The 21,856-nt window shown below is 34.8% G+C and overlaps 1 protein-coding gene across 2 annotated transcripts in view; it reads right to left on the minus strand.

Annotated features, from left to right (window-relative positions):
* Nucleotides 1–3,299: 3,299 nt before the first annotated feature.
* The window catches only part of SRFBP1 (serum response factor binding protein 1), a 61,054-nt gene continuing 42,497 nt past the window's right edge, over nt 3,300–21,856 (minus strand). For both annotated transcript variants that reach the window (XM_050795545.1, XM_050795544.1), the window contains exons 5-8: nt 11,484–11,565; nt 10,019–10,733; nt 8,196–8,233; nt 3,300–4,294 (exon numbers count right to left, since the gene is read on the minus strand). In XM_050795545.1, coding sequence (XP_050651502.1) covers nt 4,110–4,294; nt 8,196–8,233; nt 10,019–10,733; nt 11,484–11,565 — 1,020 coding nt within the window. In that variant the 3' untranslated portion in view covers nt 3,300–4,109. The remainder of the gene's footprint in view (nt 4,295–8,195; nt 8,234–10,018; nt 10,734–11,483; nt 11,566–21,856) is intronic.

Here is a 21,856-nt window from a genome sequence, read left to right on the forward strand (position 1 = left end):
ATTCACATGCTTAGTAGTGTGTTAATAATTGGACAGATTTCCTTCAATGCCTGAAATCAATACTTTTCTTTGTATTGGGGACTCTGTGTGTTGGGGCACACCTTTAATACTTAGCCACAGTTAACAGCTTCTCCTCAGTCTTCACCTACTTATGCAGTGCCTCAAGGTCAGCCACTGGTGGGAGTTTAGGGCCTTCTCAGCTTTCTTCTGAATACGTACACAGTTTTATGCATGTACATAATCTCCTTGATTTCAAAAAATAAGTCATAACTTATCAAAGTCCCTATCTTTTAGTTGTTTAACCTTTCTAACTATTTGTGTGTAAGGTCTATATTCTTTGTTGTGTATGGTCATTGAAATCTCTGATTCATTAAGCTTAGTAGTGTGGTTATTTTGGTTAAAAAGAGTAATAGAAAAAAAAAACAATAGAAATTCCCTGAGGAAGCCCAGACTTCAGACTTACTCAAAAAAAAAAAAAAAAAAAAAAAAAAAAAAAGACATTAAAGATGCTATTTTAACTTACTTTTTGGTTAAGTTACTGTTTACCCCAACTGTTACTCACTGCCTAAGGTAGTCTTGATGTTTAAAAAAAATAAAATGCCTCTAATTGTTTTTGAAAAACAATCTCTGGGAAAAAGCTTCTCTCATTGGGCAAGCTGTAACTCAGATGAAACAAATATGGCATTGCAAGTTAAGTCTTCCAGTGAACCATCGATCAGGTCAAATAATGACAGTTCTTAGGGAATGTGTCTGAAGAAACTCTAACCCTGTTCTGAACTCCCTCCAGTGGCTGCCAGGCTGCTGGTTTGCACTATGATCATGGGCTGTTGGTTTTCACAGCTACCATGAATCTCGGAAGCAGAGATTAGAATAGGGCAAAGCTTCACAGTGATCTCTGTTCTCATCAAGATTTAGATTCAAGGTTCAAGATTTAGATATTTTTTCTTTAGTAAATACTTCTTGGATTGCTGCAAGCCTTTGGTTAATTCTAGAGTTCTGAAAAGGTTGATTCTGATAGTTTGGACAGTTTTCTTATTGCTTTCATAGAGAGAAAAAAAATTGGATGTTCTTATTCCGCCATTTTAGCTGTTATTACCCCATGTCACTTTTAAAGAACTCTAAATAAATATTGAACCCTTTGGCTAGTAGGCTTCTGTTTTGCAGAGCTATGACTTAGCAATTCTGAAACTAACTTGTGTATGTATTTTAGGGTTGAACTTTCAAATATGTAAATATATCCTCGATAATGGTAATCAATTTTCTCACGATTATACAAAGAACTTACATGTTAAAAGGACACAGGAGACAGCTTGTGGAGGCTCCCATTGGCCAAATTAAGTAGAATTTGAGCATTAAAATTAAGAAGGACTTCAATTTTTGACCGTTATAGAATAACAGGGACTGGATTTGCCCTTCTATATTAAACAACTAGGAAACTGCACAAAGTACACCAAACAGTTTTCAGACAATGGAGAAGAGGTGGCAAAGGATAACCATACCTGACAGAAGAAAAACAAATGAGTTTGAGTGCTACAAGTATACCAGCTTACTGCATGAAGTTTCCAAACTACAGTGCAGAGAGAACCCCAAAAGAGCTAAGTGGCCTTACTGAAATTAGAGACAGACTTCAGAGTTCAGAAAAGTCAGTGTGGTTAGAATTTGTGAGGCAAAAATACTAGAGGAAGGAAATACACAGAAAGAGAAAAAGTGCTCCAAAGATCTGTAGAAGGGTTCTTTCAAGTCTTTAGTAGAAGATCAACCTGCGTGAGGTGTACAAAGAATATACTAAGGCCAGGAAAAAAACCAAACACTAGAAAGGAGTAAGTGGAACTAAGCCTTACACAAGCCCAGGTATAGTTTGTGTTCTGACCAGCCATTGCAGAAAGATTTCCTGATAGACACAGTATCAGGTAGAGTTGCTAAAATGGTAATGTCTCGTAGTGGAGTCAGATGAACCCTAAACTAGGGTTTGTCAACCTTAGCACTCTTAACATTTGGGGCTCTAAAATTCTTTGCGTGTGTGTGTGTGTATATATTATGGACAACTTAGCAGTATCCCAGGCCTATATCTGCTAGATGTAGCCCCCTCCCACTCCCCACCCTTGACTATTCAAAATATCTCCAGATGATGTAGACAAATATTCCCTGGGGGGAAAATCACTCCAAGTTGAGAACCAATACCCTAGACTAATGGCTCTTGTAGATCCATTCTAACAAAGCACAAACCTCGAAATGACCAATCTGATTCTAAGTAACTTCACTGCATCCCAGAACAAAGTCCAACAGAACTTATAACAAAATCTAATAGCTAACAGCTAACAAAACTCTTCCCTCTTAACTTTTTACTTGGACTCTAACTAACTCCTTCCAGTTGAGGTAAAAATTCATGGACAGACTTAGCAGTGTGGAGGATAGTGACCCCAGCTTCACAGTCTGGCAAACTCTGGGTAGGTACAGAGACATTTTCCTTTTACTTTTTTGTCAGTCTGAAATTATGTCAAAATAAAATTTAAAAGAAAGAAGTACAAAAGCAATGTTTGCATTTGACACAGCAAAAATAATTTTCTCTGCATAATCTCTTGAATTCCATTATTCTATTTATCTAAGTTTTTTTTTTTTTTTTGAGACAGTCTTACTCTGTCACCCAGGCTGGAGTGCAGTGGTGTGATCTCAGCTCACTGCAACGTTCACCTCTCCCAGGTTCAAGCAATTCTCATGCCTCAGCCTTCTGCGTAGTTGGAATTACAGGTGCTGGCCACCACGCCTGGATAATTTTTTTGTATTTTTAGTAGAGACAGTGTTTCACCATGTTGGCCAGGCTGGTCTTGAACTCCTTGCCTCTAGCGATCTACCTGCCTTCGCCCCCCAAAGTGCTGGGATTATAGGCATAAGTCACCACGCCCAGCTTAGTTATCTAAATTCTTAAGTTCTTGAAATAAGTAGAAACTCTTGAGAGTTTGTGAATACAGGTTAACCAGATGGCCTTCCCTGCCATTAAAGGAACTAATGTGCAGGAAACATGGATTAGCATTATTCAGTTTACCAAGAACTTCAAAATTTTTCCCATCATAGCAAAAGTGAAACATTTGAAAGGATTTAAAAAATTCTGTTTTCCTTTTAAATAGCAGTACTTTAATGTATAAAGCAGTCCTTTCCTCAGTGAGTCATCTTACAACTTCTTTGCTTAGCTATCAGTGGAAATCCTCTTTTAATCCAATCGCCTTCAGAATTTGTTCTTAAAAATTAGAATCTATGATTCCTCAAAAATTTTAAAATCAGAATATATAGTCAAAACTAGATAATATACATTCTTGATTTAATGGAAATATTTATATGCAGTGAAACATAAAACCAATTATTGGTTGTATTGCTACATTTAAACAATTTTCTTAAGTAACTAAAATATAATTAAGAATCCCAAAATTGTCCTAGACAACTATTTTAGAATCAAAAAGTATATGATCACAAGTATGTAAAACAATAATAAAATCAGTATTTATTTATCTGTACATCCATAAGTTACTATTTTAGTTTGCTAACAAGAATGATTTTTAACAAGGGTGATCTGGTTTAAATAGCTATGATTTCCTATGTTTCCATTATTATTTTAAATATACATTGACTTTTTAAGGAAACAACAGAGCTGAACCAGTGAAGCACATTACATGATAAGCACTAAAGAGAAAATATGAGATTACTAAAATCCCCAAATTACTTCATAAGGGAAACAGTCTGAGGGATATTAAAAATCAATTTAAGTACATATTGGATTTGTGAAAGGCTTACATAAACATAACTTGAATTTACTTAAAAAAAAAAAAAAGAAATACAAAAACAAACATTCTATAATTCCCCCCAAGAGATTTATTCAAATACGAGTTTAAGTAATAGCTGCAGGGCCTGGGGTGAGAAAGCAGGGCATGGTAATGCATGCACCTGCAGTACCACCCCTTTGGGAGGCAGATCACTTAAGCCCAGGAGTTCGAGGCTGCAGTGAGCTGTGATTGCACTATTGCACTCTAGCCTGGGCAACAGAGTGAGACCCTGTCTTAAAAAAAATATATATATATTTTTTTTTAGATGAAAAAGTTCGCAGAAAGAGGCACTAATCAATCATCAAATGTAATTTTTTTCCCTTGAAACATAGCAATATTAGATTGCTGTTCTTTTCGCCTTCTGCTTGCTTCCCATGAAGGATGAAGAGGCAGCTGCAATTGCTGTTTTGTATTTTCAAGTCTTCTTGGTAGCTTCTTATTAAACTGATTCTTGATCTGAGGCTCATTCTGTGGAAAATCTAGGAGGAGAAAGCAAAAATAATAGTAACTAACTATATACCTAAAGAGCATAAAGGAGAAGTAAATTTCATCTTTTTCAAACCAATATTAAAAAAAGAAATTTTGTTTTCTTAATGGAATATTTCACAATTTAAAACTGAAGTCCAACAGGGAATAGTTTGAAGTTGAAAATTTACATACGAGTAGTCAATTTTGACACACATGTTTTCTAACCCTTATAAGTAGATGTTTATTGAGTGCCTCTTAATTTATGCTGTGCTGTCTTATTTATAACAACATTAAGAAAAGAATCACCCTGTTGCACTAGCATAGAAGGCAAAAAAGAAGGACATCTTGTATTTTCAAAGGAACATCATTAGCTTATGATATCTGTGTACATGAAGCAGATGTAGCCAGAAAATTCACATCTTAGCTAAGACACTCCACTGGGACTGACAATACTGATAGTGTTTACCTATTTTTAAAGGGCTATAAATTGATTCCACTTCCGTCTGTTATTGAACCAAAAATGGTTATTACAAGGTAAATTACTAAGTCTACTGAAGAATATAAGACAAAGTTCTTTTTTAGTTGTAACGTTAGTTTCCAGGTATGAAGGTGGCAACTTGTATTCTAGTCCATATAGTATCTTATCACTTTATATGATTTTGAATCAAGTCTTATTTGGGGAAGATATACTAGCATGAAAAGACAAGAATCAATGCACATTTTAGGTGCTTACAGAACTTAGAAGACAGAATCAGAAAGAAAAGAGAGACAAGAAACTTAATATAGACTTACTAATCAGTCCTATGACTACGTAATTTCTCCACTGCAAGTTAGAAATCATTGTCAGAAGCCTTTTTTTTTTTTTTTTTTTTTTTTTTTTTTTTTTTTTAAAGATGGAGTCTTGCTGTGTTACCCAGGCTGGAGTGCAGTGGCATGATCTTGGCTCACTGCAACCTCCGCTTCCCAGGTTCAAGCAATTCTCCTGCCTCAGCCTCCTGAGTAGCTGGGATTACAGGCGTGTCCCACTACGCCTGGCTAATTTTTGTATTTTTAGTAGAGACATATTGGTCAGGCTCATCTCAAACTCCTGACCTCAGACGATCCACCCGCCTCAGCCTCAAGTGCTGGGATTACAGGCATGAGCCACTGCGCCCGGCCTGTCAGAAGTCTTTTAAAGACTTCTTTAAGAAAACAAATGTAATAATGTTATATAAACCAGTGCATAGTTTGGGATAATATTTACAAAACATTATCTAGACAGAAATCAAAACAACCTTATCTTATACAAATCACATGCGCTCTAGAAATCTGTTATAATATTCAAAGAGTGGCTGTAGTGATGAAAAGTTTAAAAAGAACCTGTTTCATAAAAACTGAGATTTGAATAAGGCAGTATTTCTAAATGAAAGTATTATTTTATATATTACATACAGTTGTATATGTAAATAAACTGGTAAATATTTTAAGCATACAAGCTAAGCACGAAAAACCCTTTATTTGGATATTCTCATTGTGAAAATGTAGGTATGTCTTATATTTACAGTTATCCTATGTTTGTGAATATATGGTATAAATGGGGCATACTGACATGTTTCTGCCAAATCCTGTATTAACTTCCTTTTAGGCATACAATCAGAATATTTTCCGTTCCTGCTGCAGTTAGGTGAGGTCATATGGCTAATTGAGTGATGGCCAATAAAATGTGAGTAAAAGGCCTGGACCATAAAAACCTCACATTCCATCTTCCATTACTTCTCTATCGCTGATGAATGAAGACAACTCCTAGGATCCACAGGCAGCAAGAGGCACAAGATAGAATAAAACTCCAAGGAGCAGACAGATTGATGGATGACAAACCACTGAGATTTAGTAGTTACTTGTTATAGCAGGTAGTCTACCATGAATAATACTAAAATCGGTACTCTGAAGTACCATTACAATAACATAAAAATTTGGTATTGGCTTAGCAGTTCAGTGGTGGGTAGCAAGGAAACAGATAACTGACAATGAGAAGTAAGAAACCTATGTGCCAAAGAAATAGATAAAACTGTTGTCCGTGATAACTTGGCAAGCAGGCCACAAGCCTATGGAGTTTGCTGTACAAAGGTAACCAGTTGGAAAGAATAAAAAGATCAGTGTGTTACTGGCTGTCCTTGACAATGCACTACACAAAAGAGAACAGAGAGAACAGAAAGAATCTAGATATTTGGGAACTTAAGGTTTAGAAAAGCTTTTGACTCCCAAACAGTAACCTGCAAGTCTAAGAAAAGTTTTAAGCAATAAAAGGCCCACAGCAACTCAGCCCTAGAGCAGAGATAAGACTAAAGGTATGGCTTTCCCATCCAAACCTGATAATTCTCAGTGCAGTAGATGCTGAATGAGAGTGGGAAGTGGGAAAAACAAAACAAAACACAAACAAACAAACATAAATAAGACAAGTTTGAGAACTAGCTCTGAGAAAGAATTTTCAGTACAGTAACTAGCCCACAGATGGACTGAAGGAAACACAGGTCAGAAATCCACTGAGTTTTTGAGGAAGTGTATACTGAAAGAAATCACAAGCCTGGGATGGAAAAAACCTCTGCGGAACTTTGTACAATCTTCATCACTTTATATTTGTACCAGTGACTTGGGGCAAACTCCAAAGAGATGTTAAATACCCACCTCAGATGTGGCCATGAAACAAAGACCCTTCCTAGACAGGGACCATGAAAAACAATGGATAAGGAAGTTCCTCTCAGAGCCTTCATAATCTTTGCTCAGCAGAATTTCAGGTAGTAGACCTGTTGTGTGGCTTCCATTTCTCCCTTAAGCAATTAAGAGTTTTTATTTTCATTACTTGGTCCCTGTTCTGCTACTTGATATGTGGTATATCATGGTATGAATTTCTTTTCAGTACAAAGGTCACCAAACTTCGAGGAATCTCATCCATGACATTTGATGGAAAGTACTGCATGACCAGTGATCCTGAACTTTGAGCTAGATGCAGTGACTGGATGTGACTTTGGGTTGGCTTCCTTGGGAAGGAGGTAAATGTGCTCTGTGTAGGAGGACAAACAAAATGGGCATCTGGTGAGAGAAAGTATGGTCACTGGCAGAAAAAGTTATGTGTTCACAAAATTCCACTTTCTCTTTTCCCCTAGATATATAGTAAGACTGCATTTTTTAGCTCCTTTGTGGCTAGATGGGGTCATGTGACTGAATTCTGGCTAATGATATGTGAGCGAAACTGGTTTCTGCTACTTTCAGGCCTGGCTCACAAAAATCTGCAAAATTCTCCATGTACTTCATTCCCTTCTATTGGCAAATGGAGAATATTTGGAACCTGGAGGAGGAAAACGCCAAAAGATGGAAGAAGCCTGATCCTTGAATGACTATGTGGAACACAGCCTCTCTGCTAATTCATCACAGTGGACTGTGATGTGAATGAGAAATGAATTTTTGCTATGTTCAGTTAGTGAAAGTCTAGGATTGTGTGAAAAGTCACTCTCCCCAAATACATTAAACTTAGATTTGTTATGAATTAATCTGAAAATATTCTGATTATACTCTTGCCTAAGAAAGTAATATACTTGTTATTCAATATTTAATGGCATGGCATTAGTGTTTAGGATCACTAATAATTAAGATATAACTTACATAATTTACTTAAAAATGTGTTGATTTGAGATAAGTTAAATAGACATAATATTTCCTGATAAATTTTATCTATATTTTTCCCTCTGGCAGGACATAGAAAAAAAGAAAACCAACAACAAAAAATTATATTGATAATTATAAGATGCTCTGTTAATATTTCTGTGGGTACATAATTCATTCAGACTATACTAAGCAACAACAATTTTTCATTCTTTTACTTTGGTAAAACATAGCTTAACTGCATATGAAGGTTAGGCAAGTGTGAATACATACCTAGTGATCTTGTTTTTGGAGCCTGTTCTTTGTAATTTCTAAAAGAAGAAAAACACCATTATGACTTTTTGAAGATAAATCCTCTGATCTTAAGAAAATAACATAACAAAATTGATGATAAAACTAATTCAAAGGGCTACTATACTCCTTAGTCACACCAGCAAACAATAGATAATTATGAAAGTCCCGGGCCGGGCGCGGTGGCTCAAGCCTGTAATCCCAGCACTTTGGGAGGCCGAGGCGGGCGGATCACAAGGTCAGAATTTTGTTTGATCGAGACCACAGTGAAACCCCGTCTCTACTAAAAATACTAGAAAAAAATTAGCCGGGCTCGGTGGCGGTCGCCTGTAGAATGACCCTCTACTCAGGAGGCTGAGGCAGGAGAATGGCGGGAACCAGGGAGGCGGAGCTTGCAGTGAGCCGAGATCGCGCCACTGCCGTCTCAAAAAAAAAAAAAAAAAAAAAAAAAAGAAAGTCCCAGGTTGTGTATCAAATAAAGGTTTGTTAGAATCCAATGTTACTACAGACATGTGAGGACCTACTTCCCTCACCACCTTTAAAGAGAATTTTGTTTGTAATGGAAAATGTCTTGTCTTGGTTACCTTGCCTTTACTCTTGGGGATTATCTAGATAAAGAATTTCTAAAGTCTTCTCACAGAAAGAATGACTCTCATACATCAAAAATTAAGATTTACATTTTGGCGGGACACAGTGGCTCACAAGCTCAGGAGTTCTATACTAGCCTGGCCAATATGATGAAACCCACCTCTACTTAAAAAAAAAAATTAGCCAAGTGTGGCACCATGTTCCTACAATCCCAGCTACTCGGGAGGCTGAGGCAGGAGAATCACTTGAACCTGGGAGGTAGAGGTTACAGTTAGCCAAGATTACTCCACTGCACTCCAGCCTAGGTGACAGAGTAAGACTCTGTCTCAAAAAAAAAAAAAAAAAAAAAGATTTATATTTTGTAGTAAAGGGATAGTGGTATGCCATTTTCAAATGAGAAAAAAATGTAGCCTTTTGAGGCAAGTTTGGAAAACAGAAGTAAATATTTTAATTATTTCAACACTCCACGTGTTTTTATGTCTTTGCAATACATACTGTGACATTTTTGAAAAATTTTTACATCACACTTTTCTATTTCATTAAAAACTATCCCTGACTTGTAAATATATGCAAAAACAGTTTATAGCTGTTACTGAAGAAATCAGCTAAACATAACCTTTACTCTAAAATGTGAAGATATCCTTTATCAAATTGGAATTACAAATAAGGGTAAACTTACTGATTTATAACAGAACAACTATGAAAAGTGGTGAGCAACAGAGATGGAGATAGCAACATCACCACATAAAAAGCAGTCTGGAGAAACTCAGTTTAAGGGCAAGCAGCCTTACATACTGAAACGGTACTAGACAGTAAAATGACTGATGTTTACAATAATGGTCCTGGGTCATCAAGAAAATACACCATATTCTTTTCAGAAAGTTCTGTTTAAAAAGACATGTGAAACATTTTCAAAAGTTTTTCATCAAAAACGATTTCAAAGTTTCAAAGATTTGATAAATGAAGGAATAAAATTTAAATCAGCTGGCATATTATTTGGCTATAACATCTCATTTTCTGATGAAACTGGACAAATGTGGCATTGCCATATGTTATCTGTACCTAATATCCCACTATAACCTTGGAGAGGGCCATGTCTAAAAACAGGATGGGTTGTACAAACTAGAATTATAGTCTCTTCATATATGGACACATAGATATTTCTAGCTTTTTAAAAAAGAACTAATGATTATTTCAGAACAGAAAAAGAATCTTACCTTCTAGAGCCTTTAGATCCAGATAAAGAGTGGAAAAACACTGATTCTAACTTTCTGGTTTCTGTACTTGGCTTGGTTTTGTCATTTCTTGTATCCCCATGAGTTTCACCTGTATCTTCTTTAAGAAACACTTTTTCGAGTGGTTTTTGTTCCTTAACTGAAGAATGACAACTACTTTCCTTCTTTCTTGTTTGTCTGACTTTCCCAATGAAGAAGTCGTCACCACTATCACTATCTTCAGACATGGAAGACTGCTTGTAAAACCTTTCTTCTGTGCTATCATCAAAATACTCCTTTTCCTCTTCACATACTTCTTCTCCGCCATCACTGTTACTAGAGAGTGAGCTATCAGATCCTTTGTTTTTTTTAGTTTGACTTAGTGTTTTCAGCTTTGGGTCAGCAGGTGTCTTGTGGGACTCAAGGGAAACTACAGAATCCTTTTCTGAAGGCTTTGATGGAGAATTTGGAATAGTCACTGCTTTAGGTCCGTGTTCCATCTTGGCTACTTTTTCCTTTGAATTGTGTGTTGGTTTCTTCGCCAGTATTTTGGTTTCTTTGACTTTTTGCTCACTGATAATAGTTCCTTCATGCTGTAAATTACTTCCATTATCATTTGAATACAAAGTATTCTTAGAATGATTGTCCTCTGAAGCATTCTTTGATGACTCAACTTCAGCAACATTTTGTCTTGCTTCTTTAAAGGCTTGGACAGCAGCTGCAAGAGAAATAGTGCATGACTCATTTTAGCACTGAAACACATAAAACATGACTGTTTTAGAACAATATTTAAAAAAATTATTTGAAAAGATTTAAGAGGGCAGTTGGAATTGATATTAAATACATATAATGGGTCTGAATTCACAAAGAAATCTTTTGACTTCTTAAAAACCAAACATATGATATGCTCAGATGTATTCATTTTAAATCGTGAAAATGAAAAGAAAATCTTTTCTTCATGTGTTGGAGTTATGAAGAACAGTAAAAACATCACATTATACAAATAAAAGGAAATGGCAACTTTAATTTATATAATAATAATGCATTGAGTATTATAAATTGTGCTTTCAGACATAAAAATCAGTATCATGTGACAAAAACATTTCATTTTATAAATATATTTTATAATAAATATATAAAAAATTACGTTCCTAAGTGGGAAAACCAAAAGTAATGAGTTATGTCAATATTTTTAAAAAACTATTCAACTTTATCTTGTATATATTATATATAGAAAGATATATATTACATATTATATGTTCATATATTAGAATTTATTAAACAATACAGATTTGGTTTTTCTTCAGAGATCACACTTTCTGTATTTTCAGACACCTTCCACATTGGTAAATATTTGAAAGAAACTTACATTTATAATAGAACCTCAAGAGTTAAAATAAGTGAATCACCATTATCCAAAGTCTACAAAGGCATTAAGTACATGGCTTAAAAGTCATTTAATTCATACCTTTTAGCACATCTATCTTTTTCTTCAGAAGAGGATGTACTGCTAGTCTGGCAATTGCTCTTTCAGTTGCAGTAGAATCTGGCTGCAAATTTAAAAATATAATAAATGTATGGAAATAAAATAAAAATGACACCACTGAAAGTGAATAAAATAAAATCTATCATAGTCTTTAAAATTAGAGTTGAGAATAGAACTAGTTAATAGTCTCCTTAGATAAGTTATCTGTATAATCGAGCCATGCTAAAGACAAAGATCATCCTGACAAAAATATTACTGCCTTTGAATAATTAAAATTATCACTTAATCATTAATAAATATTCTTTGGATACTTAATGTTCCCAGAATTGTGATAAGCACCATGTGTAACATTAAAAAAAAAAAAACATAGTTTTTACTATCAAAGAGCTTAAATCATCTAATTAAGATGACTAAATATCAAAGAATCAAATAACATATTAGTGCTAAACTGGGTGAGACTACTGTAATACTTGAAGTCCCATTTAACAGAGACCCAGAAATTATCTAATGCTCCATATTTCTATTTTAAATGTCTACTATCACTGACACGTTCTCAGGGCCTAGAACAATAACTTGATCATAGAAAACACATTATAAATATTTGATGATGACTGAATGGGGACATTATATACAATATTAATATATTTATACATTTGGAAAAATCACAATGCCGGCTAATGACTTGAGATGCCATATGAAGGCTGACAAATCTAAATTTCGACCTCCAGCTCCAACTGAGCTCTAAGCTGATACATCAAACCACCTAACTTGACATCTATTTCACATTGTCAAAACGGAATTCTGTTTTTTCCTCGCTAATCTGCTTCTCCTGTAGCTTTTCCATCTGATTGTATGTAATTTCCATTCTTCTGGTTGCTCAGGCCTAAAACTGTAAGGATTCTTTCCCAATATTTCTCTTTCCCTCAAAACTCACAAGACACTCTGTGGTTCCAAATGTAAAATATATCCAAAACCAGTCGCTTCTCATCATTTCTATTCTTACTACCTTTGACTAAATCACCAACACCTCTCACCTGGACCGACATAATTAAACTTATACCTGGGCACTCTCCTTTGCAATCTGCTCTCTAAACAGTCAGTTTTCTACATAGCAGCCATGGCGGATTTTAAAAATGTAATCAAATCATGCTATTTCCATATCTGTTCTTCTTTAAGCTTTATTGCCTTCTGATGCTTAGGCCATACCATTGCAATCTCTTCTCTACCTGGAATACTCTACTCCCAAATATATACACGGGTGATCATCTCACTGTATTCAGGTCTCTGCTTAAATGTCATCTCAACTAGCACAACACTTCCCATCACTATTTACTTCACATCACTTACCACTGCATGGCAGTGTAGATGTTTTCATATCTATGAGGCAGAGACTTTGTTTGCCTCATTGCTAAAGATTCAATGCCTAGAATAGTGAGTGGTAGGCACCCAATATACATTAATAAAGCTAGTGAATAAATTTCACTAGTGTGTGAAAGTAAAACAACCAGTTTCAAATGTCTTTATCCTAAATTTACCCTTCATTGTGAATAGTCAAATAAAAGGTGTTTCCAACCCAGAATTATAAATGTACGAATACCGAAATAAAAACAAGATGATGGCAGTATGCAAGCTATTCTGTTTGGAGGATTCATCTGAGTAATGTCACTCAAAGAATATTTAAATTACACCTGGTGCAAATCCTGTGCCAGGACCACCTGCTATTTAATTATCTTGTGTACTAGGTTAAATAGTGTCCCCTCAAAATTCACATCCACCAGGAAACTCAGAATGTGAACTTATTTGGAAACAAAGTCTTTGCAGATTAAATTATGATGGAATCACAGTGGCTCAGGGTGGTCCTAAGCCCAGTATGTCTGGTTTCCTTATAAGGAGAAGAATATTTAGATATAGGGGCACAGAGAGACACAGTAAAGACTACGTGAACACTAAGGCAAAGATTGGAGTTATCCTGGCATCAGCCACCAGTAGCTGAAAGAAGCAGGAAGGTTTCCCCTCTGGAGCTTTCAGAGAAAGTGTGGCCTCACTGACACCTTAATTTCAAGCTTTCACCCTCATCAACTGTGAGAAAATAAATTTACCTTTTTTTGTTGTTGTTGAGAGGGAGTCTCACTCTGTTGCCCAGGCTGGAGTTGCAGTAGCATGATCTCGGCACACTGCAACCTCCGCCTCCCAGGTTCAAGCTATTCTCCTGTCTCTTTATATCCCAACTCCCAAGTAGCTGGGATTACAGGCACCCACCAACACGCTCGGCTAATTTTTGTATTTTTAGTAGAGATGGGGTTTCACCACGTTGGCCAGGCTGGTGTTGGACTCCTGACCTTGTGATCCGCCCGCCTCAGCCTCCCAAAGTGCTGGGATTACAGGCGTGAGCCACCGCATCTGGCCAATTTACGTAGTTTTAAACCACTCAATTTGTGATACTTTCTTATGGCAGCCTTAGGAAACTGATACACCTCTATTCCGACTATTAGACACAGCTTCTGTTCAACCTTTTCCAAGAAATGTCGTCTACTTATGGACCATTCATTTAAGTACAGCACAAAGTGAACCCGTTTCTTCAACCTGCTGCTGATTTTCCTGATACAGGAAAGACAGACAGAAGAGAATTTAGGAAGGAAGCCTATTGCTAGTATCCTGAGTCACTTAGTGACAACCTGGGCTGCTGAAGGCATAGGTCAAACATGCTTGCTTGAGCATTAAAAGCTAGAATATAGAAACCCCAATGGAAAACATGATTTTCAGGCTAAGAAGACTGAAAACAATATATGAAAATAGTCACATCAGTATATTGGGACCTAGAAGATTTCAGATAGTAAAACAAGTCACCAAATAATAAACTAAAAAGAAAAGATGTACAAGATCACAATGGTTTCAGACGTTAATTCTTGAACTCAAACTATAGAGCAGCTAATGCTTCTAAAATTATGAAGGAAAAGAATTTCCAACTTAGGGAAGAAGAAAAATACTTCCACACACGCAAAGTTATTTCAAAAAAATTTATATCCCGTGTACACTTCTGCCCAAGAAGCTACTGGCTCCCCTAAAATGAGGAAGGATACAAGTAATAAGAATGGCATAGGAGACAAGAAACAGAAGATCAGGCAAAAGGAATTTTCCAGTATGATGGTGACAAGAGACTTAGGTTAGGGATACTTGGTGTGTTGAATATCTGGAGAGGACATGTCAATAGCAGATGGAGAGACTGGTGTTACACTAGAGATAAGACAGAAAACTAACAAAATAAACCTATCACAAATGGTAGAAAACAGAAATATTATGCAGAAAAAGAAAAGTAATAATAACTCAGTACATGACTCACAGTAACAATAACATAATCACTAAATGTTCATCTAATCTGATTCAAGTATATAAGGAGGATGGAGGGGATAAGGAGGGATATCAGGAGATAAGTATATGAGGAGGATGGAGGGGATATATGACTTAGAGCCTGAGGGAGAAAAGAGATCTAAATCCTTACCTACCACAACATAAAGTTAACAGCTAGTGCTTAAAATGAAAAAGCTAATACAGTACATAAACATGTTGCTGTAGGGGTAAACTCTGTATGAACTAACTGCAATTGAAGCAGGAAAGGAATAACAGAGTACTGCCATTTTTATAAAAAAATTCTTGTAGAAGTATTCGATTTTCAAAACCAGGAATTGGCAAACTGGCCCATGGGGGCTGTTCCAGCCTGCCGCTGGAACTTCTTTTATTTAATAAAGTTTTATGGGAACAAAGTCAATCACATTCATATGTATACTGCCTATGTCTACACTAATGACACAATGGCAAAGCAAAGTAGTTGTGACAGAAGCTGTGTGTCTTACAAAGGCATTCATTTCAGGTTCTTTATAGAAAAAGTATGATGCCTGCTCTAAATTACAGGCAAATACAATCCTTGGTGGGGCAGAACTAAAAAATCAGGAAGAAAGAAAAAATTGTGTAGTATACTGCTGTTTCCAAATCCCTGCTTTGACAACTTACTAAAATCTTTGCAGAACTGGGTATTTCTTTCCAGAGTTAGTTATACCTTCCCATCTTAGTTATAACAAGTTTTAGAAGAGCAGTGGTAACACTTGCATATCTAGTGTTGACTCTGGGGGTAAATGCTATTTTGCTAAGAATCATTTTATCATTAATTTTATTTAGCAAAGCTGTTTCTCTGCCCTGGAAGATATCCCAGGCTAACTCTGATTTAGTAATCTGATTTCAGGGAATTTCATTTTTTTCTGAAAGACTCTAGAAAAAGATTTACAATTCTATAATTATGTACAAATCTCATGAATGAAGATTTTTTTAGATTTTTTTTTTCTAATGTCTTCTTCTATAACTGTGTTTTTATGTTGCAATCTTTGTGGAGCACTTATTTGTGGAAGAATATCAAGTTAATAAAAAATGAGACTGATTCGAAAAAGGCCACAGTGTTGCATAATCCCAAGATAGTCACTCACATTGTAGTTGTCAAATTGCAGCTCTGCAGCCATATATAACAGCAGTGAGCCAAAGGAGAACATAAAAGTCTGGGTCTACAGGGTATGTAGGGATATAAAATGAGTAGTTATGTAGAATTATGTATACTACAGCTTTAGGTTCTGTAATTATATGCAATTTGTGTTTTTGAAGAATAATAGTTAATGCTATCAGCTGATAAAATGTTATAAATATATAAATATTGCTATAAAACTCTAGGATATGTTGTTTTATTTTAATTGACAATAATTTTCTGTACTTATGGGGTACAAAGTGATATTGACACATGTATACATTGTAGAATGATCACATCAGAGTAATCAGCATATCTATCACTTTAAACATTTATCATTTCTTTGTGATGAGAACATTTAAAATCCTCTCTTTTGGCTATTTTGAAATATATTCTTAAGTGTAGTCACCTTGCTGTGCGACAGAGCACCAAAATTTGGTTCTTCTTTCTAACTGTAACCTTCTATCTGTTGACCAATTCTCCCTTTTCCAGTTTGTACTACTCCTGCCCCCAGCCTCTGGTAACGACCATTCTACTCTCTATTTCCACGAGTTTGACGTTTTTAGATTCCACATACAAGTGAGCTCTACCAAATTTCACTTCCATTAGCAATATATTAAAGTATGTTTTTCTATGTGGTTTTCCCATGCAGAATGTTAGCAGACTTTTTGTTTTCTGTAATCTAAAAACTCTGTAATGTAAACTAAAAACAGTAAGTCATTATAACATTATTTTTTATTCATTATGTTAGTAGACCACTAGTATGTACTTTTCTACAAACATCTGTTCATAAATCTTGCTTTGTTCTTTTTCTGCTGGTTTGTTCATCATAAGTAATCTTCATAGATTTAGAAAATTAGCTGTGTCCTTTCACACGTATTTGCAATGTTAGTATTTTTTAAAATCTTTTTTTTGGACAATTTTCTGGGTGAGAAATTTAAAATTTTCATGAGTCAAACTTTCATGACTTCTGAGTTTTAGATTATGAAAATCACCTCTACACCAAATATATTTTTCTATTAATAAGTACTTTGTTGATAAGGGTAGTTATTTTTAAGGAAAATATAAAACATATTCTGATGCTTTATGCTTCGGCTAATATTTGATGAGAATGTGGCTTATTCATGAAAAGGATGACATGTGGGCATTTGATTTCCTATAATCGCACCATACCAGAGAATACACTTTTTGCTTCTGGGAAAGTTCTGAATAACCATAAATACAAAATCCAGTTTATACTATGTGGAAGTATCCATGTCCTCAACAATGGCTAAGAGAAACATCGCTTCACGGGTAGAAATACCATTCTGTTTAAGAACAATGGGTTGAAAATAAACGGTTTCTCAAGTTCTTGTTTATTTTATTGAGAATTTTTTAACAAAAATGTCTGTGAAGTATGTGCTGTACCTACTCTGTACCATAATCTTATGGTGTATATACAGTTCAAAATGTACTCAGTGCTTCTAATTTTTATAAATGAAATTTTGATAAAGTTGCCTATCCAATACCATGGCCAAACATCTTAGAGAATGAACTACTTGTTATATTGAAATAGGTAAAATGTTAGAGTTAATAATACTTAACAAAACATATTTAAAAATTACAATACAGACATAGTGAGTGCATGACACAGTGAAGTTTTGAGGCAAAAAAAATCTAAACACTGGGAAGATGAGCTTTGTCATTTTTATCAGATGCCATAACAACTCTGAAGAGGGACTAAAATGCAACATCAGGACGTTTGATCTGGAAGAGCTCTTTATTACAGAAATGAGAAGCAACAAGAGTCAGTGGTGGTAAGTAACCTAAGGTCACAAAGCTAGGGAGAAGGTAACACTAGTTGAAATGCAGAAACTCCTAGAAACCTCTAACTTTTGCTAAACAAGAATCTTTGCAGAGTGTGAGTTCACAACTTATAATGAGGATATTAACAATCACTCCCTAGAAGTATATCTGAATTGTCAGTCTCAAAGAAAAAGGCACAAGTTATGCTCAAGTACTAATTAGAATACTGTTATTATAACACTATAAGAAATCATAATAATTAGAATTGAGGCTTTCACTGAATTAAAAATTATTTAATCAAGGCATTCCTAAACATCAGAGTGTATTGTAGGAGAGACATATATCTCCTTCGTATATATCTGGTCCTTCAATATTCCTTATATTTAGTTGCCAGCTATTTTTAACTAATTTGTATTTCATCTTGATGACATGTAATTTGCAAATGTCAGTTGCTGGCTTGAAATTATAGCCGGGGAGTAGTAAAAAATATTCTAATGGGCAGTGAAAAAACTGTGCAAAAAAAAAAAAAAAAAAAAAAAAAGTGCAAATGAAAATCTTAATAACATACACATTAGTTATATGTTTTATAAATACTAAACTTAGTTTTCCATTCTTAAAAGACTAATAAAATTACACATGTACTTAAAAATATTGGTTTTAAAGAAAGTCTTTGACATACCAATTTAGTAAATTATGGCAATTATTTAAGTATTTTTACTCTTCCTAAGAGAAAGTCAAATTTAATATTTTTAGCTTTACATTTTAAATCTTTAATTTTATTCTTAAAAATTTTATTCTTAGAAAATCCCACATTTAACTTTTAAAATTCAAATTTCAACAAGATCTAAAGGAGAAATGGACCAAAGATTTTATCAATCAATGAGACTAACCTTCTAGGCTTGATTTCAAGATTACCTACCCAATTAGGAACAAGCTAGAACTCAAAATCTGTTTTCGGAATTCAGTCTAGTATTCTCAACAAATTTTCTTTTCAACTCTGAGATAACTTTCACGTTTCATGACCCAACTCCAGATGTTTTTTACACTATAAATTGCGTAAAGCTCCCTTCATGTGTTTTTGAAAAGAAATGAAATATAAGCATTAAAACAAAAAGTTGATGAAGCAGATGGGCTCAGGTTTATTACTTTGGCAGGGTTTTGGGTCTCTGTTGCACTGAGATAATATATGCATCTTGCTTATTGCACTGGGATAATATTTGCATTTCTTGCTTATTGCACTGGGTTAAGTGCAGAAACTCACAAGAATGAGTAGAACAGACTCTTTCCCTCCTCATTTCTCTCTTGCCCATCTTCCTTCCTCACTTAACTTCTTCCCTCTTTGTATTTACTAAACTCTTACTATTATGTGAAGACACTATCTTTCACATGAGGACACAGAGATCGTCTTTTGAAGCTCACACTGTTGCTCTAATTTAAAAGGCTAAGACAAATGCACAAACAACTAATACAAGGCAGAATGTGATAGGCTTCATAGATGAGATAGAAAATGGAGATTTATAAAGGGAATAGAAATACACTGATGTATCTTAAATAAATTTATTTTGAAACTTAAAAGGCTACTAAGTAATCTCAATGAAAAAACAGTTTTTACACCTGCATGAAAAAGTCTTCCCAATATCAGGAGGTATGAAGGAAACCACAGCTTTCCTTATTTAAAACTGACGTAATGTTTGCCATGGAAAATTCTTCGGAAACTGTGGTTTTCAGAAACATACCTCCAGTTTCTTCCATTTCAAATACATTAAATAAAAAAGGGAAAACACCTTACCTTTTAATGGAAATTTTTTACTTGGGTATATGGGTATTTATTATAAACAGAAAAGTATTTGGATGTATCTCAGAATGTAAACAATCCCAAAATGAAAAAGATCTCTTCTTTGAAATACTACCTAAAACAAACTGACTATAAATAAACTGGTGGAGGTAGAATGCTAGTAGCAGTACTTTGAATATCAGATGGACTTAATTTCAATTATAGATTTTTATCTGATGATATAAACCCACATATTAATATTTGTATTTCTCAAAAACATTTAGAAAAATAATAGCAAACAGTCCATTTGGCTGGATCACGAGTAATGTGGCTAACTAAACATGGATATTTAGGTGGTGATGAAAAAAATACTCTCCAATATTCTGTCTACTGTGTGTTCCTGCGTTTGAAGACATTTAATAAAAACACTGAAAACTGGTCATATATAAATAGATTTTTTGTGAAAATTAAATAAAGTTTTATGGGAATTTGATACACACATATACATACACACAAAATGTTATATGTGAACATTACCATGAGGGAATGAACATAAGCGTAAGTGATAAAGCCAGTCATTTAATCATTCAAGCTAATCATTCATTAATCAACTGGAGGAAGTAATAGCTTTGTAGTAGGGGTATCTGCAGCTATTATTTCTTTTCTGCATGAAAAGGGAGAGGACATAATCACTGTTCTACTTCTCCTAAGCCACTGGGTCTGCTTTTTAAGTGATAGTGATGTTTATCTTCAGTTAAAACTTACATTAAATACCAATTACACTCTTCCTTGGTTCCTATTTCCAGGAGTGGATCAATTTCTAAAGGTATTTAGTCCCAGAGCACCATACGTATATGTCCTATAGTCAACTAAGGAAGAACAAACACATAAAAATAGGACAAAACAACAAGAACAAAAAGGAAAACTATGCAGAACTCCATGTAATTATAACAAATTCTAGGCAAGCAAAGGCCAAAAATGAACCTCTCTGTAACTTGCCCTTTTAACACTGGAAAGCCATAGGGAGTTAATAATATGACAGAAGGAAATGAATGCTTGAGAAAATTAAAAGTGTAGAAATGAAAAAAATAAAACGAATTTTCAGTAGTGATGTGACACAACTGAATCAAACAGTGCTTATACTTATCACTATTTTATGGGTCTTTGGATCTTACAGTTTGGTACTGGTGGCAGAGTTACTGGGAAGGGAAGGTTAAAGGGGAGGATGGAGTTGAGTGCCAGAAAAGAAGCATAGAACAACTGAACAGACCAGGATGGGATGTTCCACTATGGCACTAGTTTCTAAAAGAAAAATGGAAAAGATTCAGGACATATAGAAAGCAAAAATTCCAAAGACAAACCTGGCCCAGAATATTTTCCCTTGAGAGATTATGGGAATTATCCTTGCCATTATCGCAGAACATGAACCACTTTCCTCAACTCGACTTGCTCGCAAGAATAGTAGATAGGCAAGAAATCGGTAAGGTAATCCTTTCAGGACCATGCTCATCTACATACTATAAAAAGATGCACATACACAGGACAGTCATTTTAACCATTTCTGGCCACCCTACTCAGAAAACTTACCAAGAACTATGCATGAATCTATCCTTCCACCCATCTGAAGAATGGAATACTTCCTGTGAGTTTTAAAATATCACATCTTCATCTGTTTATTTTCCACCTCTCAGTTTCAAAAAGAACTTAAAAGATCATAGATATAAAATATAGTAAGAAACTGCCAAATAAAAGTAGGCAGAAAACATGAAAAGGGGGAAAGAGAAAATATTATTATAATGGAAGAGACTAATTAAAATGAGGAAACTGTATACATCAAAAGACACTATTAACAAAGTAAAAGGAAGCCAAATAATAAAGGCAGCTATTTCCAACCTGACAAAGAGTTCACTCCAAAATATCTGAAGAACTCGTATAAATCATTAAGAAAACAAACCAATTAAATATTTAAAAAAAGATAAAACCAGGCACTATACAAAAGTGGATATGCATATGACCAAACAAAATGATGACATGTCAATGGAAAAATGCAAATTAAATTTAGGTATTATACATGCACTAGGATATCTAAAATGAAAAAGACTAGCAATACAATCTTAACTAGAACTCTCATATACTGAAGGTGGGAGTATACATTAGTACATTTACTTTGGAAAACCAGCGTATCTCCTAAATTGAACATACGTGTGATACTGTTATAGAATAACGAAATATATATTTGGTGTTTATCTTGGTTCCTGGCCAGAGCTCCCAAAACTCATGTCATTTCAT

Source organism: Macaca thibetana, chromosome 6, assembly GCF_024542745.1.
Source record: "Macaca thibetana thibetana isolate TM-01 chromosome 6, ASM2454274v1, whole genome shotgun sequence".
Classification (NCBI taxonomy): Eukaryota; Metazoa; Chordata; class Mammalia; order Primates; family Cercopithecidae; genus Macaca; species Macaca thibetana.